The sequence below is a fragment of the Nerophis lumbriciformis genome, linkage group LG13 (genome assembly GCF_033978685.3).
Source record: "Nerophis lumbriciformis linkage group LG13, RoL_Nlum_v2.1, whole genome shotgun sequence".
In the NCBI taxonomy this organism is placed as follows: Eukaryota; Metazoa; Chordata; class Actinopteri; order Syngnathiformes; family Syngnathidae; genus Nerophis; species Nerophis lumbriciformis.
The window spans coordinates 30,958,046-30,978,731 of NC_084560.2; the positions used below are offsets into that span (position 1 = coordinate 30,958,046).

At 40.1% G+C, this 20,686-nt stretch overlaps 1 protein-coding gene and 1 pseudogene across 1 annotated transcript in view; both read right to left on the reverse strand.

Moving 5' to 3' along the window:
- Nucleotides 1-1,186: 1,186 nt before the first annotated feature.
- Nucleotides 1,187-9,091, reverse strand: LOC140679311 (uncharacterized; annotated as a pseudogene).
- Nucleotides 7,929-20,686, reverse strand: part of nck2a (NCK adaptor protein 2a) — a 71,950-nt gene continuing 59,192 nt past the window's right edge. Inside the window, exons 3-4 of the mRNA XM_061971046.1 lie at nt 14,627-15,381; nt 7,929-10,695 (exon numbers count right to left, since the gene is read on the reverse strand). Of these exons, the coding sequence (XP_061827030.1) occupies nt 10,501-10,695; nt 14,627-15,381 (950 nt within the window). The 3' untranslated portion in view covers nt 7,929-10,500. The remainder of the gene's footprint in view (nt 10,696-14,626; nt 15,382-20,686) is intronic.

Below are 20,686 nucleotides of genomic sequence, written 5' to 3' on the forward strand. Positions count from 1 at the left end.
AGAGGCTGTCCAGAAACTTGAGGGATCCTGAATCGATTCCAGCAGCTGCCATCTGAGCAGCTGCCCTTGTGTCCTTGGGCAAGACACTTCACACACGTTGGTTTAAATGTAGCTGACCAGCGACAGTGTAAAGATCTTGGAGATAATTGTGAAAAAGTGCTATGTCAATATTCATTCAGTCACAATGGAAATACTCTTTTTTTTTTGATGTTTATTGGGATAAGGTAAACATCTGTTCAGTATTTTAACATAAAAGTGTTTGATTGTGAGGCATTAAAAGCCACAAAATGCAACGGGTCCATCAGACCCACAAACGCTGGCTGAGTAACAACAATATGAACGTTGCGTTGAAAATTTCTCTGCCAGTTTCTGCATCCCACAGGGATTGTTCTTTTGTGTTTCTGCACCTGCGGTTCCCACACAAGGTTGCAACATTGTTTGTCAACACTGTCTGCTCTCATTTTCTTGTACATTTGACCCTCTGATGTTCTGTGTACCTACACTCTGTCCTCCTCCTGTCTAGACCTGCTGTGTGTGCGTGTGTGTGTGCGCGTACGCGTGCGTGTGTGTGTGTGTGTGTGTGTGTGTGTGTGTGTGTGTGTGTGTGTGTGTGTGTGTGTGTGTGTGTGTGTGTGTGTGTTACACAGAACATCAATTTCCACACTTCTATTAGCCCCCGGGGGTCCAGTGGACCCGGACATCTTGTATGTACTAGAAATGTATGGGGGGGTGTATGGTGGGTGGTCATTAAATATGTATTCTGATATATGTTCTTCACAGAAAATGAGCCAAGTCAGTGAGTCTCAGTTTGAAAAATTAATTAATTGTATCATTTTTATTTTAGTAAAAAATGAAAACGGGTCCCACAGAGCCCAACACCACACAAGGGTTGATTTAAAAAAAAACAAAATAGTATAAATTACTCCAATTAACATATATTTTGAAATGTATCTAATGTAAAAAGATTTCAAAAAATATACTTGCAAGTATATTTTAAGGCGTCTTTGCTTATTGCGTTTCAAGATATTAAAAAAATCAAACCAAGGATGCTCAGGATGAAAAAATGTCAAATTACCCAAAACTGCTGTAAAATATATATTTTATTTCTGATTAGCACTTGAAAGATACATCTCCTGGATGCACTGGGACACATCATCAGTGATGTATCCTGGATTCATCGGGGTGATCAAGTCCCTGCTTGTGTCCCAGTAGCAACCCACGGATCTGCCCTTTTCAGCCACAACCACCTCGTGGCTTTCTCTGCCGCTTCACTTGCGGATTGAATGGCCCTTCTTTTGGCCGCCCCTTTGACTCCCAATCGGCCAAGCACTTTACAGAGGGAGCGTCCTGCAAAGCCACGGCAACCAACTTCTATTGGCTCATAGAAAGTCCTCCAGCCCCTGCCCCTGCAGTCCTCCACCAGCTCCTGATACTTGGCACGTTTCTTTTCGTTGGCTTCCTCAATCCGCTCCTCCCAAGGCACTGTTAGTTCCAGCATGATGAGGTGTTTTGAAGCCTCTGAGATGATGCTCATGTCTGGCCGTAGAGATGTTTTTACAATGTGCTGGGGGAACCTCAGTTGTTTTCCCAGGTCAACGTGTAGCTGCCAATCAGGGGCTGTGTGAAGGAGTCCTGTTATTGTCTTTGGACGTGCACGAGGTCTCTCCCCAGCTTTGATGAAAGAGATTGCCTTGTTTGGCGCATGATGTTGCTTGCTGCTGCTGATGGCTGAGGCTATGCTCTCAGCAACTGCTTTGAGTACCTGGTCATGACGCCAGCGATAGCGACCATCAGCCAGAGACTTTGGGCAACTGCTGAGGAGATGTTCCAAGGAGCCTCTTCCGGAGCAAAGGGAGCAGAAGGGTGTCTCGCTCTTCCCCCAAACATGGAGGTTTGCTGGGCTAGGGAGGGAATCGTAGACTGCTGCCACGAGGAACCGGACACGGTGGAGGTCTGCCTGCATGATGTTTGACCAGGTGACTTTGCACTGCAACGTGCCCTCCCATCTTGTCCATGCCCCCTGTTGCCGGAGTCCCACTACCCTGCCCACTCGCTCTTCCTCCAAGCCTGCTCGGACCTCCTCCTGGAGTAGATGTCGTCTGTCTTTGCCCCGGGCCTGGCTGACTTGGGTCTTTGGGAAGTAGCCCAAGCCTGCTCTCCCTGTTGCTATGGCCCCAACCAGTGCCTTTTGTCTAAGGCGTGACTCAGCCACCTCCACTGCCTTTTCTGCCTTCCACTTCCTTCCTGTCCTCACTTCAATCCCGGCTGATGACACCTTGCAGTCCCTGGAGTCTCTGTACTGTAGGGCTTCTCTTGTGCGTGCCACCTTGAATTCTTCAGTGAGCCCACTGAAGGGTAGCTGTAGGATGTTTGCTTGTCCCGTACAGAGTAGCGCTGTTGAGGCTGCGTGGGAGACCCAGCCATTTCCGCAGAAAGCTGCTGATCTTCCTTTCAAAGGATTCCACTGTTGTTACTGGGACTGCATATACAAGGAGAGGCCACAGGACTCTGGGAAGGATGGAGTGCTGGTAGATCCAGGCTTTGAATCTACCAGGTAGGCCAGACTTGTCTACTTTGGTGAGCCACCCTCCAAGCTCTTCAGTAGACTTCTGGATAGCAGCAGAGTCCTTCAGGCTGGAGTCAAAGAGCTTTCCCAAGCTCTTGACTGGTTGCTCCGTGATGGATGGAATGACCGTTCCTGAGATTGAGAATCGGAATTTGTTGACCACCTTCCCCTTCTTCAGCACCATGGACCTTGACTTTGCGGGCTTGAAACTCATCCTGGCCCACCCAATGAGCCTCTCCAATCCCTGCAAGATCCACCTGCTCCCTGGTACTGATGTTGTTGTTATGGTAAGGTCATCCATATAGGCTCTAATGGGGGGCTGTCGAACACCTGATCTGGACAGAGGCCCTCTGCATTCCACCTCAGCAGACTTTACCACCATATTCATCGCCAGTGTAAAAATGACAACGGAGATGGTGCATCCTGTTATTATTCCCTTCTCAGGGCGATGCCAGTCAGAGGTTATTGACCCAGAAGTGACCCGGAGCCTGAAGTTATTGTAATAATCCAGGATCAAGTCCTTGATCTTGCTGGGAACATGGTGGCGGTGTAGCGCAAGCTCAACTAGCTTGTGTGGGATGGACCCATAGGCGTTAGTCAGGTCCAACCACAACACAGCAAGTTCCCCTCTGCTCTCATGGGCCTCTCTGATGAGCTGTGTGACGACACCGTTGTGCTCTAGACAGCCGGGGACTCCAGGAATCCCCCCCTTCTGCACTGAAGTGTCGATGTAGTTGTTCTTGAGGAGAAACTCGGTCAGTCTTCGGGAGACGATGCTGAAGAACACCTTCCCTTCCACACTCAGAAGTGATATAGTCCGAAACTGGTTGATGTTTTTCGAGTCCTCCTCCTTGGGGATCCATACTCCCTCTGCACACCTCCACTGGTGGGCCACTCTCCCCCTTCGCCAGATCACCTTCAAGGTCTTCCACAGATGCTTGAGAAGCCCTGGACAGCGCTTGTAGACGAGGTAAGGTACACCACTGGGGCCCGGGGAAGATGCTGAGCGGGCTGCCTTGATGACCTCTTCAACCTCCTTCAAACTGGGCTCTGTCAACTGGAACTCTGTTGGGTCCTAGATCTTGTCCCCTCAGTGGGTCGCTCATGGTATTCTGGAGGAAGCGATTCACTTCCTCTCTTGGGCACTCAAGCCGGCCACTGCGCTTGTCCCCGAGCAGCTGTTTAGCAAACCGAAAAGGGTTGGCAATGAAGACTGCTCGCTTCCTAGCTCTCTCTCTTCCACGCCTCCTGTGCCACTCTGCTTAATTGTATCATTTTTATTTTAGTAAAAAATGAAAACGGGTCCCACAGAGCCCAACACCACACAAGGGTTGATTTAAAAAAAAAAAATAGTATAAATTACTCCAATTAACATATATTTTGAAATGTATCTAATGTAAAAAGATTTCAAAAAATATACTTGCAAGTATATTTTAAGGCGTCCTTGCTTATTGCGTTTCAAGATATTAAAAAAATCAAACCAAGGATGCTCAGGATGAAAAAATGTCAAATTACCCAAAACTGCTGTAAAATATATATTTTATTTCTGATTAGCACATATTTTATAACAAAAAAAAAGAGTATGTCCATTGTGACTGAATGAATATTTACATAGCACTTTTTCACAATTATCTCCAAGATCTTTACACTGTCGCTGGTCAGCTACATTTAAACCAACGTGTGTGAAGTGTCTTGCCCAAGGACACAAGGGCAGCTGCTCGGATGGCAGATGCTGGAATCGATTCAGGAACCCTCAAGTTTCTGGACAGCCTCTGATTTGCATATATTTTTAGAGTTGGTACAAAAAAAAAACCTCACACTCACAATCCTCATGAAAAAAAAATGTTAGCCTACAAAAACCTGGAAAAATACTACAATTAGTTTATTTAGTTCATTTATTTGTTAACAATAATTAAAATGTTGTGTATTATTTCATCTTTATTTCTAAATCCCCATAAAATACACTACGGGCAATAAATGTCAGCTTCCCAAAACTGTTTTTTGTTGCTCTGAATGGAAACTAGACAATCCTTTTAAACTGAAAAACTATTTACCTGAAATACATTTTGATGAATATTGACGTTCACGCATTTTATACAAAATAAACTCACACTCAAGGTTAAAATAACAAAACACTGTTGTACAAATATGATGAGATTTTTTTTCCACATTAAATGAGTCAGTCTTTTCAAACTTATTCAGCCTGAAATATAAATATGACATACAAATTATTTTGGGGAGGTATTTAATTCAACTCTTTAAATGTCACTATGTTTACGTAACTATTTTATTACAAAAACAAAACACTAAAATAATTTCATATTATTTGCTTTTTATAGGTCACTGTCAATGTCCTCAGACCAAAAAAATATCAACTTTCCTGTAAAAATTTGTATATGTTTCCAATTTAAACCAGTCATTTTGAAAACTATTTTAGCCTCAAATATACACAACATCCTTACATAAACATTGTTTTTCTATTAAACAAATCCAAACCAAACCTTAATTAAAATGGTAGAATTTGCCTGGATGTTTTGCATGGTAAAAAAAAAAATGTCGCCATCTAGTGGACCTAAATTGCAACGTCAACATAAGGTATTAAAATATCATCTTACTTTAAGACGTATGTGTGGTGAAAATGTCATCTTTAATGCTTTTTTATGGGAGTAAGAAACAAATAGAAAGCAATATCAATGCAAATATTTTGTAATGATCATGACATGTCACCGTGGCAACGCATAGAAAAAAACATTTTAATTATCTTGCTGAGGTCAGTGGTCATGTTATCTTTCATTGATTGCTGCAACAGCAATTTGACTGAAGCCAGCTCTAGAAAGGCAATTTTCACAATAAGAGCATTTAGACTTGACCTTACTTTTAATGGCTTTTCACAATTAAAACACACTGGCCTGCAAAAAGAAAACGTGAGCTTACAGCAACGCCACTTGAACAAAATGCTACGAAGAATCGTAAATATTAAATAAAGGTCACACTGCTCGTGTATGTTTGCTTTGCAGGCAGCATCACGTGACAAACTGCAGTCGCAAAAAACCCAACACTGCCGCCCAGTGGGAGCTTCTTAGTACTGCAGTTTCTTGGGTGCCATGTTTCTTCATTAATATTTTAAGAAGCACTATATAAAAAAAAAATTCCCCACTAGCAACATGATTATAATGGTTACTCAGCGTATCCTGAATGTATAAAATCATTTAAAATCCAAACATATGCATGTATTTTTCATATGAAAAATACATACATTCATAACCTGACCAAATGAGTTGATTTATTTATTTATCATAAGATCAATGGAATAAAATACATGACCAAATAATGGCAACCATTACATAGAAAATAAGCAAAAATGTTAGTTAAATATGAGCAGCAAAACCTTCAAACACGACTAATAATTCTTTATATAAAGTATATATTTTTGCCACAACTATTTAGTCTTTAGATATTCATGAGTAAATGTATTACATGTATGAAACATAAATCAAGTAAACATATATATTATTTTAACTATTACTAATATTAGTCTTTAAAACTATATAATTTTATATTTTTTTTAAATGCTGAAGAATTATACAATTTTGGATGCAGTTAGAATCTTTTTTTTTACATCAGTTATTTTATTTTTATTTTTTAAATTTGACATAAATTGCATTCGGTTTCCCAAAGCCTTTTAACACACATTTTTGGAAACTATCAGTAATTATTTTGCATTTCTAAGAGGGGACAAAGAGGAACTAAAAATGAGTGACAGCCCTTAGGGTTTAACTAGAGAGTGGAGTGGAATGCAGCAACCATTTAATTTTGTTATGTTTAATAATGATCATTTTCAATATTATTTAATACTTTTTCGCCACAAATTACATTCATCTTTGCCAGTAAAAGTCTTTAAACCATAGTTTTGTTCGTATACTATAAAACTGTAACCTTAAAAAAAAGAAAAAAGTGCACCATTTTGAACACAAGCATGATTGGAATTTTTATTTAATTTATTTCAATTTTATTATTAACTAGATGAGCAATTCCTGAAGGAATTGCGTGTGGATGCTCCAATGCTGACGTTGAACTTCAAAATGACAAATTGTTGAAAGAGAGCACACAATTTTGAACAGGCTGAATACGTTGAAGTTGGAACGGTTTGAATCAGATAAAAAAATGTGGGAATTGTGGAACTTTGAAAAATGTCCCATTCATTTCAATGGGAATTTCATGGAAATTTGGGGATTTCGGGAATTTTTGGGAAAATGTTAAAAGACTCGAATGGTCTGAATGAGTTGAAATGGTTGGTGTTGGAATTTATCAAATCGGTCGAAAAATGTTGAAGTAGTAACATTTTTAATTGAGAAATAGTATTAAGGAATACCTGGAATTTCGGGAAAACTGGGAATTTTTCCAGTTCGAAAAACAACTTCGATTTTTGTCCTGATTAAGAGGAATTTTTGGACGGTGGAACAGTTGAAGTGGGTTGAAAAATGTGGGAGGAGTAGTCGACAGAAAAAAGGGTGAAAATGGGGTTTGAAAAAACGGGAATTCTGGGAATTCCTGCATTTTTTTTTACCTTGGAAAAATAATAGTTTGAATGTCCAGGATGTGTGGAATGTGTTGAAGGTGGAATAGTTTGAATCGGTTGAAAATGGGCAAATCATTTTGAATGGGAAAAATGTCCCGGAAAACCTGGAATTCTGGGGATTTTTGGAATTTGTCAAGTGAAAGCTTGCCATTCCTGAATAGGCTGAACAGTTTGAAGTTGGAACAGTTTGAATCGGGTGAAATATGTGGAAGGTAAAGCGCCAAAATCTGGAGAAGAAGAAATAGAGGAATAATAATAAATAGATGAATTTTGGTGTAGAAAACATTGGAGCATTCACACAACTAATTGCATTAAAAGTCTTCTTATATTTATTTTTGGGTGGGGGGACTTTTAGACAGGACTAACATTTTTTTTAAAGTATTTATTTTTATTATTTTTCCCCGACACTTTCTTTAAAATTAGAACATTCCTACATATCTAACCCCTTCTTGTTTATAATTTAAAATATAAAACATGGACACAAACAATATCATTGTTTTATTGTTTCCCCGCAGATTTTGTGTTTAAAATTAGAAAATGACCATTTCCCCTCGTAGTTTATAATGCAAACATAAAATGTAGTTTTATATATTTTCCATTCAGTGTATCTTCTCAACTCTGATTATCTGCTATAGTTTGTTTGTTTGTTAAGCTCTAAATGGAAAGGAGAGCTAAATTTACTGAAATGACGACTTTTCAGCTCATAAAAGTAGTCTAGTTTGTTCAAAGCTTAAATAATATTCATTAACTGCTCATAAACAACAGCAAAAAAAAGTCACACCATCAATTCAAGGTTTTAATATTCTTCCAAAAAAAAGAATCTTTTATATTGAACAAAAGTAAATAGTCATCACGTTGTGGGTGATGCAGTACCATACCTCATCTTATTTTGGAATATATACATACAGTGGAGACAGGAATTAAATAACATTCAGGTAGAATCCTATAAAAGCTCGACCGTCAGCAAACGAACGCACACGGACAAGAAAGTGTTGGGTAGGACTCGACGGGTTGCGGGACATCTGATTAGTCGGTGCACCTGGAACACTGTGGAGACCACCAATTTGGCACAATCGAAATATATTTTTTCGAAGCATCTATGAAAGTGGATTTTCACTGCAGTCGTTAGCGGGGGCGGATGGGAAAGCAAAAATTGAGGTGACACTTTGTGACGGACCTGGGACAAGATGGCACCTTTGGTTCCACTCGTTAACATTCAAACGCCACCAGAAATCAGCTCTCTGCCCCCCCACTGGTGCATCAAATTACTTGTTTTTTTCCAGTGTATTCTTACCAAGTGTTGTATTTTAGCTGGAAATGACACAACAAAGTGACAAAGGGCTCTTAGGAAGTTGTGTTAGGCTGTTACCTGACACATGTAACGTGACACATTTTGGGCGTAAAGCAGTAAAGTGTTGAATATCTTAAAATGTGTTTTGTGGCAGTTCCAACTTAGACCACAGCCTCAGTCGCTAGGCAGAGGTGGCACTTTCCATCATTTTCAGCAGACTAATCCCTTCTTTTCCTCTCACGTGAGATCCACCCGGGAATGGGGGCCGTATGAATCCCTTGCGTACAACTACAAATTAATTTTGCTTTCAGTTCAAATTGTTTTATCGTACTACGCAGGCCGGTCACATTTGAGGTACGGCAGCTTGAGAAAAGTCAAGAAAAACTTTCCAAGGGACAACGGTGGTACTTGCAGAATCACGAAAAAAAGACCAATTAAAAACAACATTTTGTGGTAATACTCGGGGTAAAAAGTTTGAGGGATGATTTTCAAAAGGGAAGGTGTAGCAGCTTGAGAAAAAGAAAGAAAAAGTTAATTGGCGATGGCGTGTCCTTTTCACGACATAACATGTTTCAGGTGGTCAAATGGAAATTCTCGCACAGGTGTCCAAACCTTTTCCACCAAAGTACTGACGGGTCAAGCATGGAGAGGCCATTTTGATATTTTGTCAGAAAAATTTCAAAAATCGAGCAAACTTTTCGTTGCAGGTGACAAAATATCACTAATTATCACTTTGCTTACATTTGTACAGTTTTGGGTTGGATTTTTACTTTGACAATTATATTGCAAGCCAACAAAACTGGAGCCGCCCGGGGGTCTCACTTTGGACAGCCCTGTTCTAGCCTCAGTAAGAGCAGGCGCAGCAGCTTGAGAAAAATAAAGATTTGGGTGTAAAAAAAAAAAAAATCTAAATACATTGAGAGCTATGCTTGGCGAGGAGCAGAGAAACTTGTATACGTTAGAGCAGGCGCCTTCAAAAGGTGAGGTGCAGCAGCTTGAGAATAATAAAGAACAACTTTGATGGGAATGATATGATACTGTGGCCCTCAAAGCCTCTAGGTGTGTGTCACTTTAAGAAAAAAAAACATGTGACCGTGAAGCGACAAACTGCGTCCATCGCGAATCGTTCTGGAAAAAGTCAGCGTGGCGTCGCTCTAAATTGAATAAGGAAAACACTCCAAAGTCTTTGGATTATTTTCATTTTACGGCTTTAAACGAGGTCAAAGTTCTCTTCCTGTTGACTCGACAAGCTAAATTGATTTGAATCGCGGGTCAAATGTAGTGACTTTTTTAATCCACTAGATGGCGGACGACCATCGTGAAAGAGCCACGCCGTATCGGTCAGTACAGCTAGTGAGTGTGCCACACACTCGCCGGTACTTGCGAGGTGAAAAGAGTGTTTTAAAGTATCCTGGAATCTTCTAGCGCTTCGCGTAGCAGATGTGAGGCGCGGCGGCTTGAGAAACATAAAGAAAAGTTAGTTTTTGTGGTGTTCAAAGACAAAATGAATAGATGTTTACTTCCTGTGAAGTAAACAACATGAGCAGAAAAGGCCCAAACCAGCACAATGTCACTTTTCTTATGTCACTTCCACCTAAAAGGACTTAAGCTCAGAATATTTTAGTCTTAGTTTCACCACTCAGGTGCGACAAGTGGAACAAAACGAGGCAGAACATTAAAAAAAATGCAAATCTGACATTTTGGAGGGAGACAAAACGGCGAGAGAGCGATTCTGGTCACTTGGTGAAGAGTAATGATGATTGAAATTAGATTTATTTTTTTACTGTTTGTCCCCTTTTTTTTGAGTTAAGAGCAACAGTGTTGGAGATCCTGGGGGGGGGGGGGGGGGGGAGGCCTCGGGTGTGTTTAATCTTGGGGTGGAACTGCTCACCTGCTGGACTTAAGATGAAACTTCACTTAACGGCCACTGGGGGGCGACAGAGGCTGTTGCTGTAGTGCGTGGATTCCGCCAGAGAAGGCTTGGGTTAAGACAGCTTGCAAGTGGTGATGTGTGTGTATTAGTGTGTGTGTGTGTGTGGGAGGGGGATCCAGTGTCGAGGGGCGTCACAGCAGCGCTTTAACCAGGTACAGCTTCTCCCCACGCTCGCTGGTGAAGATGGGGGCTTTCTTGTAGTGCTCCACCAGCTCGTCCATGGAGTTGAACCTGCGCTGGCCGATGCAGTAAATGCCGTCGGCCTGCTGCACTTTGAAGTGCTTGTTCTTGCCCGCCGCCTTCAGAGACACGGAGAAGTCACTGGGCTGCAACACATGGAAATAGTAGTTTTGTGGGGAGGGAAAGCAACTATCACAATATTCATCTTTTTTTTCTTTACATGAAGTACTGGTCCCCCTTTTTCAGTCCCTCATAACTTGTTGTCAAGTAACAGAACCACTGAAATGACAACATTTGTGTTGTATTGTCCATTTGGCTGCTGTGTTTTAAAGCAGTGTTTTTCAACCTTTTTTGAGCCAAGGCACGTTTTTTGCGTTGAAAAAATGCGGAGGCACACCACCAGCAGGAATCATTAAAAAACAAAACTCAGTTGACAGTAAAAAGTCGTTGTCGCAATTGTTGGATATGACTTTAAAGCATAACCAAGCATGCATCACTATAGCTCTTGTCTCAAAGTAGGTGTACTGTCACCACCTGTCACATCACGCCGTGACTTATTTGGAGTTTTTTGCTGTTTTCCTGTCTTGCGCTCCTATTTTGGTCTCTTTTTTTTGGTATTTTCCTGTAGCAGTTTCATGTCTTCCTTTGAGTGATATTTCTCGCATCTACTTTGTTTTAGCAATCAAGAATATTTCAGTTGTTTCTATCCTTCTTTGTGGGGACATTGTTGATTGTCATGTCACGTTCGGATGTACATTGTCTTTGCTCCACAGTAAGTCTTTGCTGTCGTCCAGCATTCTGTTTTTGTTTACTTTGTAGCCAGTTCAGTTTTAGTTTTGTTCTGCATAGCCTTCCCTAAGCTTCAATGCCTTTTCTTAGGGGCACTCACCTTTTGTTTATTTTTGGTTTAAGCATTAGATACCTTTTTACCTGCACACTGCTTCCCGCTGTTTCCGACATCAACAAAGCAATTAGCTACCGGCTGCCACCTACTGATATGGAAGAGTATTACACGGTTACTCTGCCGAGCTCTGGACAGCACTGACACTCAACAACAACACATCATTTGCAGACTATAATTACTGGATTGCAAAAACAAATTTTTAACTGAAATAGGGGGAATTAGATAATCTCCCACGGCACACCAGACTGTATCTCACGACACAGTGGTTGAAAAACACTGTTTTAAAGCGTAATGTGTAGCAGCTTCAGGAAAATCAGGAAAACAGCTGCTGAGCTGACTTCACTTTAAAAAGGTCCACAGTATGCAAAAGTGGCTGATAAAATAAGCGTTAACACTTGAACAGCAGGTTTCTTATCAAACGTAAGAAACATCAATTACTTTCCTCCCTTGCCGCTCAAACGGCCGTTTTTGAAATCACGGAAAAAACAAACCCTCCTTTCCTTGCGACCGTAATTGAGCCTCTTGCCCACCCCGTGTTTGAACTTTGCACCCAGCAATTCATAGACGATGATGTTTACAATTAAAAAAAAACCACAGGCTTCGCTACAGATTTTAAAATCAAGCCTGCCAACTATTAGGTTTACTTAAAAGTGTTTTAATAAAAGTCAAATATGGACTTTTAATGCATCAATTATTAGTATTTACAGTAAAAGAGTAGAAATAAGACAGGGAATAATGGCATTTATATAAACTGTCGAGATGCATCTCTATAGACAGTGAATAATTACTTTAGTGTAGTATTAAAGGTGCCATATGTAATAATTTCATGTCAAGTCATCATTAATGGCCCTGATATGTCAAAAGGCATTAATAAAGCATGTTCTTTTCGAATACCTTTATAACTGATAACAGTAGTTCAGCCCGGATATGCTCATTTCAAAATTTGATTTACAGCTCTGAAATCTTATTATTGTTTTCAGTTCGATGCCCCGCCCTCCACCGTTTGACCAATTAGAAAGTCAGTGAGTGTGTTACATCCAGGTTGACAGTTACGCACCGCCAGCTTCATCTGGCTAATGCCACTGGTAAAGTTACTAAACATGTCAGACCTTAGTAAATCTAAAAGACGTCGTTACAATTCTCAACTTATTCATGACATACTACTGTGTGGAACAATTTCCCTTGTGGATCAATAAAGTTTGTCTTTGTCTTTTGTTTGTCTTTGTCTTTGACAAAGCCAGGAACAAAAGGAGGATTTGTATCGGGGATGCCTTTGAAAGATGGAGACGATTGAAGGCGGAGAAGATTTGCTCATTTCCTCCTTGATAGGTAAGTCAAGCATTTACGTTTTCTTATTACTTGTAATAAATGGAAATGGACATTTTGTATGTAAACTATATTGTCCAATACAGTCTATGATTTTGTCCAGGGGTCCCCAAACTTTTTGACTCGGGGGCCGCCTTGGGTTAAAAAAATTTGGCCGGGGGCCAGGCTGTGTGTGTGTGTGTGTGTATATATATATATATATATATATATATATATATATATATATATATATATATATATATATATACACACACATATATACATTGTCTTTATAATCCGTTTTGTCATTTAACATCAATGTTAATTGATGTTAAATCAACATTTAACATTGTCACGTTATCAATGGGAAAATTCATTTTTTGACAATATGATTTGCCTGAGTGGCTAGGAGACACCGAGAGTAACAAGCGGTAGAAAATGGATTAGAAAGGAAAGATAAAAAAATAAAAATAAATAAATAAAAACTTTTTTTTTTAACTTGGGACTTCCCGTGGGCCGGATTTTGGATGCTGGGGGGCCGGATCTGGCCCGCGGGCCATAGTTTGGGGATCCCTGATCTTGTCTAATAAAGCTAGTATGTTCCTGCAACGAATGCTTAGCATGCTAGCCTGGTCAATGACACATCGACATGTATGCCTGTTAGCCTGTATGTCGATGTGCATTCCAACTGACAGGGCAAAATATATTTTCGACAAATAAAACCTATGTGGATATGAGTAGTGTCAGTGCCTATTTCGTTCTCATAATGCTGATACGCCGAGGAAATGGGTTCCAACATTAGTCTGGCAATGTGAAATGCATGGAGACAGCCAAATCACATGATAACATAATTCCTCATTTGTGTTTGCATATTGTGGACTACATGTACCGAGTTATATGGCAATATGAAACGTTTGAAACAGTAGCCTATAGGCATACCTTGGTAAAATGTCTCCTCTTTAGTTTTGGGCGTACATTAATCTGCTAAGCATGCTGTACTTTTTTCCACCAGTATAACCATTGCTAGCCTTGGTTGTAGTTTGTTTGAGTCTTTGTTTTCTGATAGTACCGACAATAACCATATGATTGCCATTTGTTGTGATATTGTGCGCAGGCAAGACGTACTTCTTCCTGAAAATAGCTTATTTACTGTGTAAAATGTGTTGGTTAGAGATTTGTTATTGACAAAATGCTTGTCTATTCAGCTATTATGGTCCAGCAGCTCAACCCCTAGTAAGAGACAGTGGAAGTTTGAAGTTCCTTGGAGTAGCCCAGTCCATCCAGCTGGATTTGACTGCTTATCTGGCAACCTCAGTCAGGGGGAAGGGACTACAGATTGTTTTACATATGGCACCTTTAATAATACCTTGCAAAGAAAAAAACATATTAAGGTTTTAAGTAAGGATGGGCATTAATTGGGAACATAAATGTATCATTTAATTAATGCATATTTATCTTTAAATATGTTTTTTTATTTAAATTAGTATTATTTTTTTTTAAAGATTTTCTTTTTAATTGAATAGTTAATTTATTTCATTTTAATGACTTTATAGATTATTTCAATAATGTAATCTTAATTATTTGATTGTGTTTTTTCAAAGGCTATACTGTCAATAATAATTGTGTTGAATGAGTTTAGCGTCCGTGGTCACTCTCACATGTGCACTGGGTCACATGCCTTTACACTATTCTTCTATTCCCAATATAAGACAATATGTTTCCCTATGAAAAATGTCATGTTAGAGATGTATACTTGCAAACCAACTAAGCTTGTTTCCCCAAAAAATGTCACAGATGGGTTGTCTAATATTCGGGGTCGTCTTATATTTGGTAACTGTGACGGCTTTGATTTATTGACTCGAACTCACCGATGACTCGCTGTCCCGTACAAGGAAGTCGCCCTCGTCCGCTCTCTCGTTGAGTATACATTCGGCCTGGTGCCGGGTGATGTTTCCATAGTACCAGTCCCTCCCGGCAAACCTTCCTGAGCGCGCCGGTGCCATGTGGCGGTTCCGCGGGGAGCCTTTCATGGAGGGTGACGGGTGGCCCGGTCGCTCGTCCAGAACCGTGACATAGTTTTTAGGCACCAGGCCCACCATGCCGCGTGAGTTCTTACACCTCCACCACTCGGGGTCATTCTCCGGCTTCTCCACCACCTCCATGATCTCGCCCTTCTCAAAGTTAAGCTCCTCCTCCGTGACGGAGCTGAAGGGGTAGAGCGTCTGAACCAGGACGGCGCGGCGGCGGCCCCCGATGCTCCCGTTGGCCATCAAGGTCCCATGAGTGTAGGAATCCCCCTCGCCAACTCGGTCAGGACTCTCGCCCAGCTCCTCCTGGACGTAGTTGGAGGGGAACCAGCCCACGCGGCCCCCCTGGCTGCCTCGCCACCAGCCGTCGCTGCACTTCTCCATCACCACCACCCTGGAGCCCTTCAGCAGGGTCAGCTCGTCGTCCCGCTCCGCTGCATAGGCGAACTTGACCACGGCAGGCATGTTGAGGTCGTAGATTCTCTCCGCCGCCCCTCCTACCGGGCCCCCGCTGCCGTTGCTGGGGTATTCCGTGTCCGAGCTCGGCGTCGGGGAAGCATCACGGGCGCTGGTCTTCCTCTTTGTTTTGCCCAAACCTGCAGGACGGAACCAGGGACACAAAAGGAACGTTAGTACTAAAGTGTTTTACTGCTGAAGAATGATCCTTTTAAAGGGGAACATTATCACCAGACCTATGTAAGCGTCAATATATACCTTGATGTTGCAGAAAAAAATACCTTTTTTTTTTAACCGATTTCCGAACTCTAAATGGGTGAATTTTGGCGAATTAAACGCTTTTCTAATATTCGCTCTCGGAGCGATGACGTCACAATGTGACATCGCATCGGGAAGCAATCCGCCATTTTCTCAAACACTGAGTCAAATCAGCTCTGTTATTTTCCGTTTTTTCGACTGTTTTCCGTACCTTGGAGACATCATGCCTCGTCGGTGTGTTGTCGGAGGGTGTAACAACACGAACAGGGACGGATTCAAGTTGCACCAGTGGCCCAAAGATGAGAAAGTGGCAAGAAATTGGACGTTTGTTCCGCACACTTTGCCGACGAAAGCTATGCTACGACAGAGATGGCAAGAATGTGTGGATATCCTGCGACACTCAAAGCAGATGCATTTCCAACGATAAAGTCAAAGAAATCTGCTGCCAGACCCCCATTGAATCTGCCGGAGTGTGTGAGCAATTCAGGGACAAAGGACCTCGGTAGCACGGCAAGCAATGGCGGCAGTTTGTTACCGCAGACGAGCGAGCTAAACCCCCTGGATGTCTTGGCTCACACCATCCCGAAGATGATCAAGAGAAGAATATCGACCCTAGCTTCCCTGGCCTGCTGACATGAGGGTATGTCTCCAGAATATATTAATTGATGAAAACTGGGCTGTCTGCACTCTCAAAGTGCATGTTGTTGCCAAATGTATTTCATATGCTGTAAACCTAGTTCATAGTTGTTAGTTTCCTTTAATGCCAAACAAACACATACCAATCGTTGGTTAGAAGGTGATCGCCGAATTCGTCCTCGCTTTCTCCCGTGTCGCTGGCTGTCGTGTCGTTTTCGTCGGTTTCGCTTGCATACGGTTCAAACCGATATGGCTCAATAGCTTCAGTTTCTTCTTCAATTTCGTTTTCGTTACCTGCCTCCACACTACAACCATCCGTTTCAATACATTCGTAATCTGTTGAATCGCTTAAGCCACTGAAATCCGAGTCTGAATCCGAGCTAATGTCGCTATAACTTGCTGTTCTTTCCACCATGTTTGTTTGTGTTGGCTTCACTATGTGACGTCACAGGATAATGGACGGGTGTTTATAACGATGGTTAAAATCAGGCACTTTGAAGCTTTTTTTCGGGATATTGCGTGATGGGTAACATTTTGAAAAAAACTTCGAAAAATATAATAAGCCACTGGGAACTGATTTTTAATGGTTTTAACCCTTCTGAAATTGTGATAATGTTCCCCTTTAATCCTGGCCGTCACTTCCAAAGTGGCAGCGAAGGACCCGTGGACTCAAGCAGGTTAAGACCCTCCCCCTCATCATGGGCTGGCATAACAAGTAAAAACTACCAGGGGCCTCATTGGTAAAGTAGTTCTAATGTGGTGGCTCATTGATTACTAACACATTTATAAATATGTCAGCACTTAGACTTTGTGTGTGGTCACACTGTGAAAAGTATTTCTTAAGGCTTAATACCAAAAAATATGAATTGCAGCACAATATTTCATTAAATAAAATCACGTTATGAATTTAGGTAATAGTTAAATTGATCTTGTTTCAATACATTTAGAATTTGGGAGTTTATAACATGCATTATGAATTTTTGTATTTCACGGTGCATATACAATTTAAATTATTATTATTATTACACATTTATTATGCCAATTAAATTGTGAAATGATCTTGATGGCATGCCAGGTAGGAATGCTTAAAACATAGATTCACATCCAAATAGCGATTTTTGTTTATTCCAATTCTAAATAGTCATAATGTTTGAGAATCTATTTTTTTTTCAAGAATCAATTTTTTAATTAAAACATTAAACAATTATTATTAATAATATTAATATTGATACTTTATTAATTTGGTTTCCCTTTTTTTAGTATTGTTCTTAATAAATATTTTTGAGTTGAGTTGAGTTTGTTTATTTCGAATATGCATGCATACAACATGATACATCACAATATTTGTATGTCTTATCAATTGCTTAATACATTTCTTTCCTAAGCTGGTTTTAGGTTTATTTCATTAGACTGATTAACATTCTGTGACTTTTGTCAACATTTTTAAAATACATATTTTAAAAAGGCGTTTTCTTAAGGCTAACACTGCGCGTATAACTCGTAATGTCAACAGCCAGGAGGAACTTTTGTAACCTTTTTGAATGGGTTTTATTAAGAATTTGTATATCAAATAATATATCATGAGAATTGTGTTCAATCGAGAACCGATTGTGAATCGAATCGTCACCCCAAGAATCGGAATCAAACCCTGAGGGGTCCAAAGATTCCCATTTCTAGTGCCTAGAGCTTTAAATATTGCTCATGGTGACCTAAAACAAATGTCTGCTTTGATTACTTGAAAGAATAAGGACATATAAATAATATTATTTGAACAAAGACTTAACAGAAGGCTAAAACCGTGAATATGTTCTCTTCAGTTCTCGGTCACAATGGCGCTGACATTACGGCTGCATGATTAATCGACCTCAAATCGACATTGAGGTCTTAATTAGTGCGATTAAATAACCGCATCAGGCGGAGGTTTTTATATCAAACGGGGAATATCGACTCACTCGGTGCATCACTTTTAGCACCTGAGCACGTTTATTCACCAGTAGAATTAACTGAACACAATGAGCCCCCTTTTTAGTCATTCACAATCTTTGTCTCGGTGGGAGGAGTCTCGAGCGGGGCGCCAGCTAAGGAAGCACAGACAGACAGCCTCCCCACTCGTCGCAAAGTCACAAAAACTAAGAGGAAACAATAAAATGTCCCATTGTGGGAATATTTTACCTTCAAATGGGGTGGGCAAAATGAGCGCATCAGCACGGACGAACGAGCGAGAATGCCGTGATGGCAATAAACAAAAAGACAACTTGGAAGAGAAAGTCAAACACAAATAGAAATAGACGGAATAGAAATTGAAAGAGTAAATGAAACCAAATTTCTAGGTATAATGATTGATGATAAATTGAACTGGAAATCTCACGTAAAAAATATACAACATAAAGTAGCAAGAAACACGTCAATAATGAATAAAGCAAAACATGTTCTAGACAAAAAATCACTTCATATTCTCTACTGCTCCCTAATGTTACCATATCTGAGTTACTGTGTAGAAATATGGGGAAATAACTACAAAAGTACACTTCATTCACTAACGGTGTTACAAAAAAGATCCGTTAGAATAATACATAATGTTGGATATAGAGAACATACAAACCCTTTATTTATTGAATCAAAGATACTGAAATTCCACGACATAGTGAATTTGCAAACAGCTAAAATTATACACAAAGCAAACTATAACCTGCTCCCCAAGAATATACAACAATTCTTCTCAAAAAAAGAGGAGAAATATAATCTTAGAGAAAAATGTAAATTAAAACATTTGTACGCACGTACAACACTTAAGACCTTCAGTATATCAGTATGCAGAACTAAATTATGGAATGGATTAAGCAAAGCAATCAAACCATGTACTAATATGATCCACTTCAAGAAACTCTTCAAACTTAAAGTGTTTACAAAGTACAAAGAAGAAGAACCATGATAAACATTCTGAATTTATTTAATTAATCCGTTCTTTCTCTCTCAAAATAATCTTACTTATCTCATCATATGAAATATAACTTACTTCACCAATTATTTATTTATTTATTTTTATTGTGATTACTTATGGAGTATATTGTGAATAAATTGAGAACAGGAAGTGAACTAAAGTTTTGGCAACTGTTATGTAAAGGAAAAGGGGTAGGATTAAATAAGCTCTGCTTCTTCCTACTCCTTTTCGAACATGTTGAAAAAAGAAACTGGAAATTGTGATGTATCATGTTGTATGCTTGCATGTTCCAAATAAACTCAAACTCAACTCAACTCAACGTCCGATCTCGTTTTGTAAACTTGGAAAAAAATGCACTTTAAAATTTTCAATATATATTTTTAGTCCACTTTATTTTTTTGTTAGTTTATTTATTTAGAATAAAGTTATTTACCTTCCAATGACAGTACAATGGTAAACAATTCTACAGTAATGAGAAATAAAATCATTTTAAATGGTTACTTGCATTATTATTATTACATTATAAACGCTGTATTGGATCATGTCTTCAGTTAAAGAGCATGACGTAGACAAAAGGTCTGAGTCTGTCTCTATAAAGATATATTTTTGAAATTAAATTGCATATTTTTCTAAAGTGTGGCACTTTCAAACAAGAATATGTTGATTGACAGCCGGCGGTCGGAGGGGGTGGGTGTATTAAACGGTGGCATTGTGTATGTATGGACATGGATAAGGTTAGGTGGCATATACCCTGAATAACCTTAGTGTAGTGGGGGCCTAAGAAAAGTGACAGTAGAACAGATGATCGATTCTCTAGAAGTCCTGCACGCTCACAAACAGTGTCACATTTCTCCCAGCTGTTTTAAGAGTCGTGGCACGAGCAGAGCACCAGCATCCATACTAATCAAAAGGATAGAAATAGACAGCATAGTCAGGGGGGAGGTAAAGTAGAGCAGGCATCGTGGGCCCAGTGCCATCCATAGCTATCCTCTGTTACCTGCCCAGGACTTCCTGACTTGTGTACTTCCGAAGAAAGGTGATTAAGATTGTTTCTTTAGGGACGACAACTTCATTAGTATTTACCGACGACAACATAATCAGAAAACACATGTTCATCTACAAAAAACTGAAAACTGAAAATGCTTGAATAAGAAGCTGGTGATGGACTTCTATACTATATTTGAATGAGAACCAGCGCCCACTGCTGTGGACATTTGTGATTTGCTTAACAGATTTGTTCTTCTGGAAATGTGTAACTCACACTAAAGAAAACACATGCTGGGTGCAGAAGACGTTGGTTCTCAGAAGGATGTAGACCCGTGGTTCGCAATTTATTTCTGTCATGACCCCACCCTGGAGCTAATGCATACCTGCCAACTACTCCGGTTTTCCCGTAATTAGTACGGTTTTCATCAACCTATTCCGGGTTACGGTTGCAGTGATAAAAAATACGGTTTTTCATTAATAATTTTATTTTTTTTTTTTTTAAAGTTTTATTCACGAAATCGCGTAACAACAATCACAATCGACACTGCTTCCCGTAACTTCCTATCGAGCCATTCTGAATGCCATGCGCGAGGCTATTTATAGCACCGCTGCCAAGCACGAGG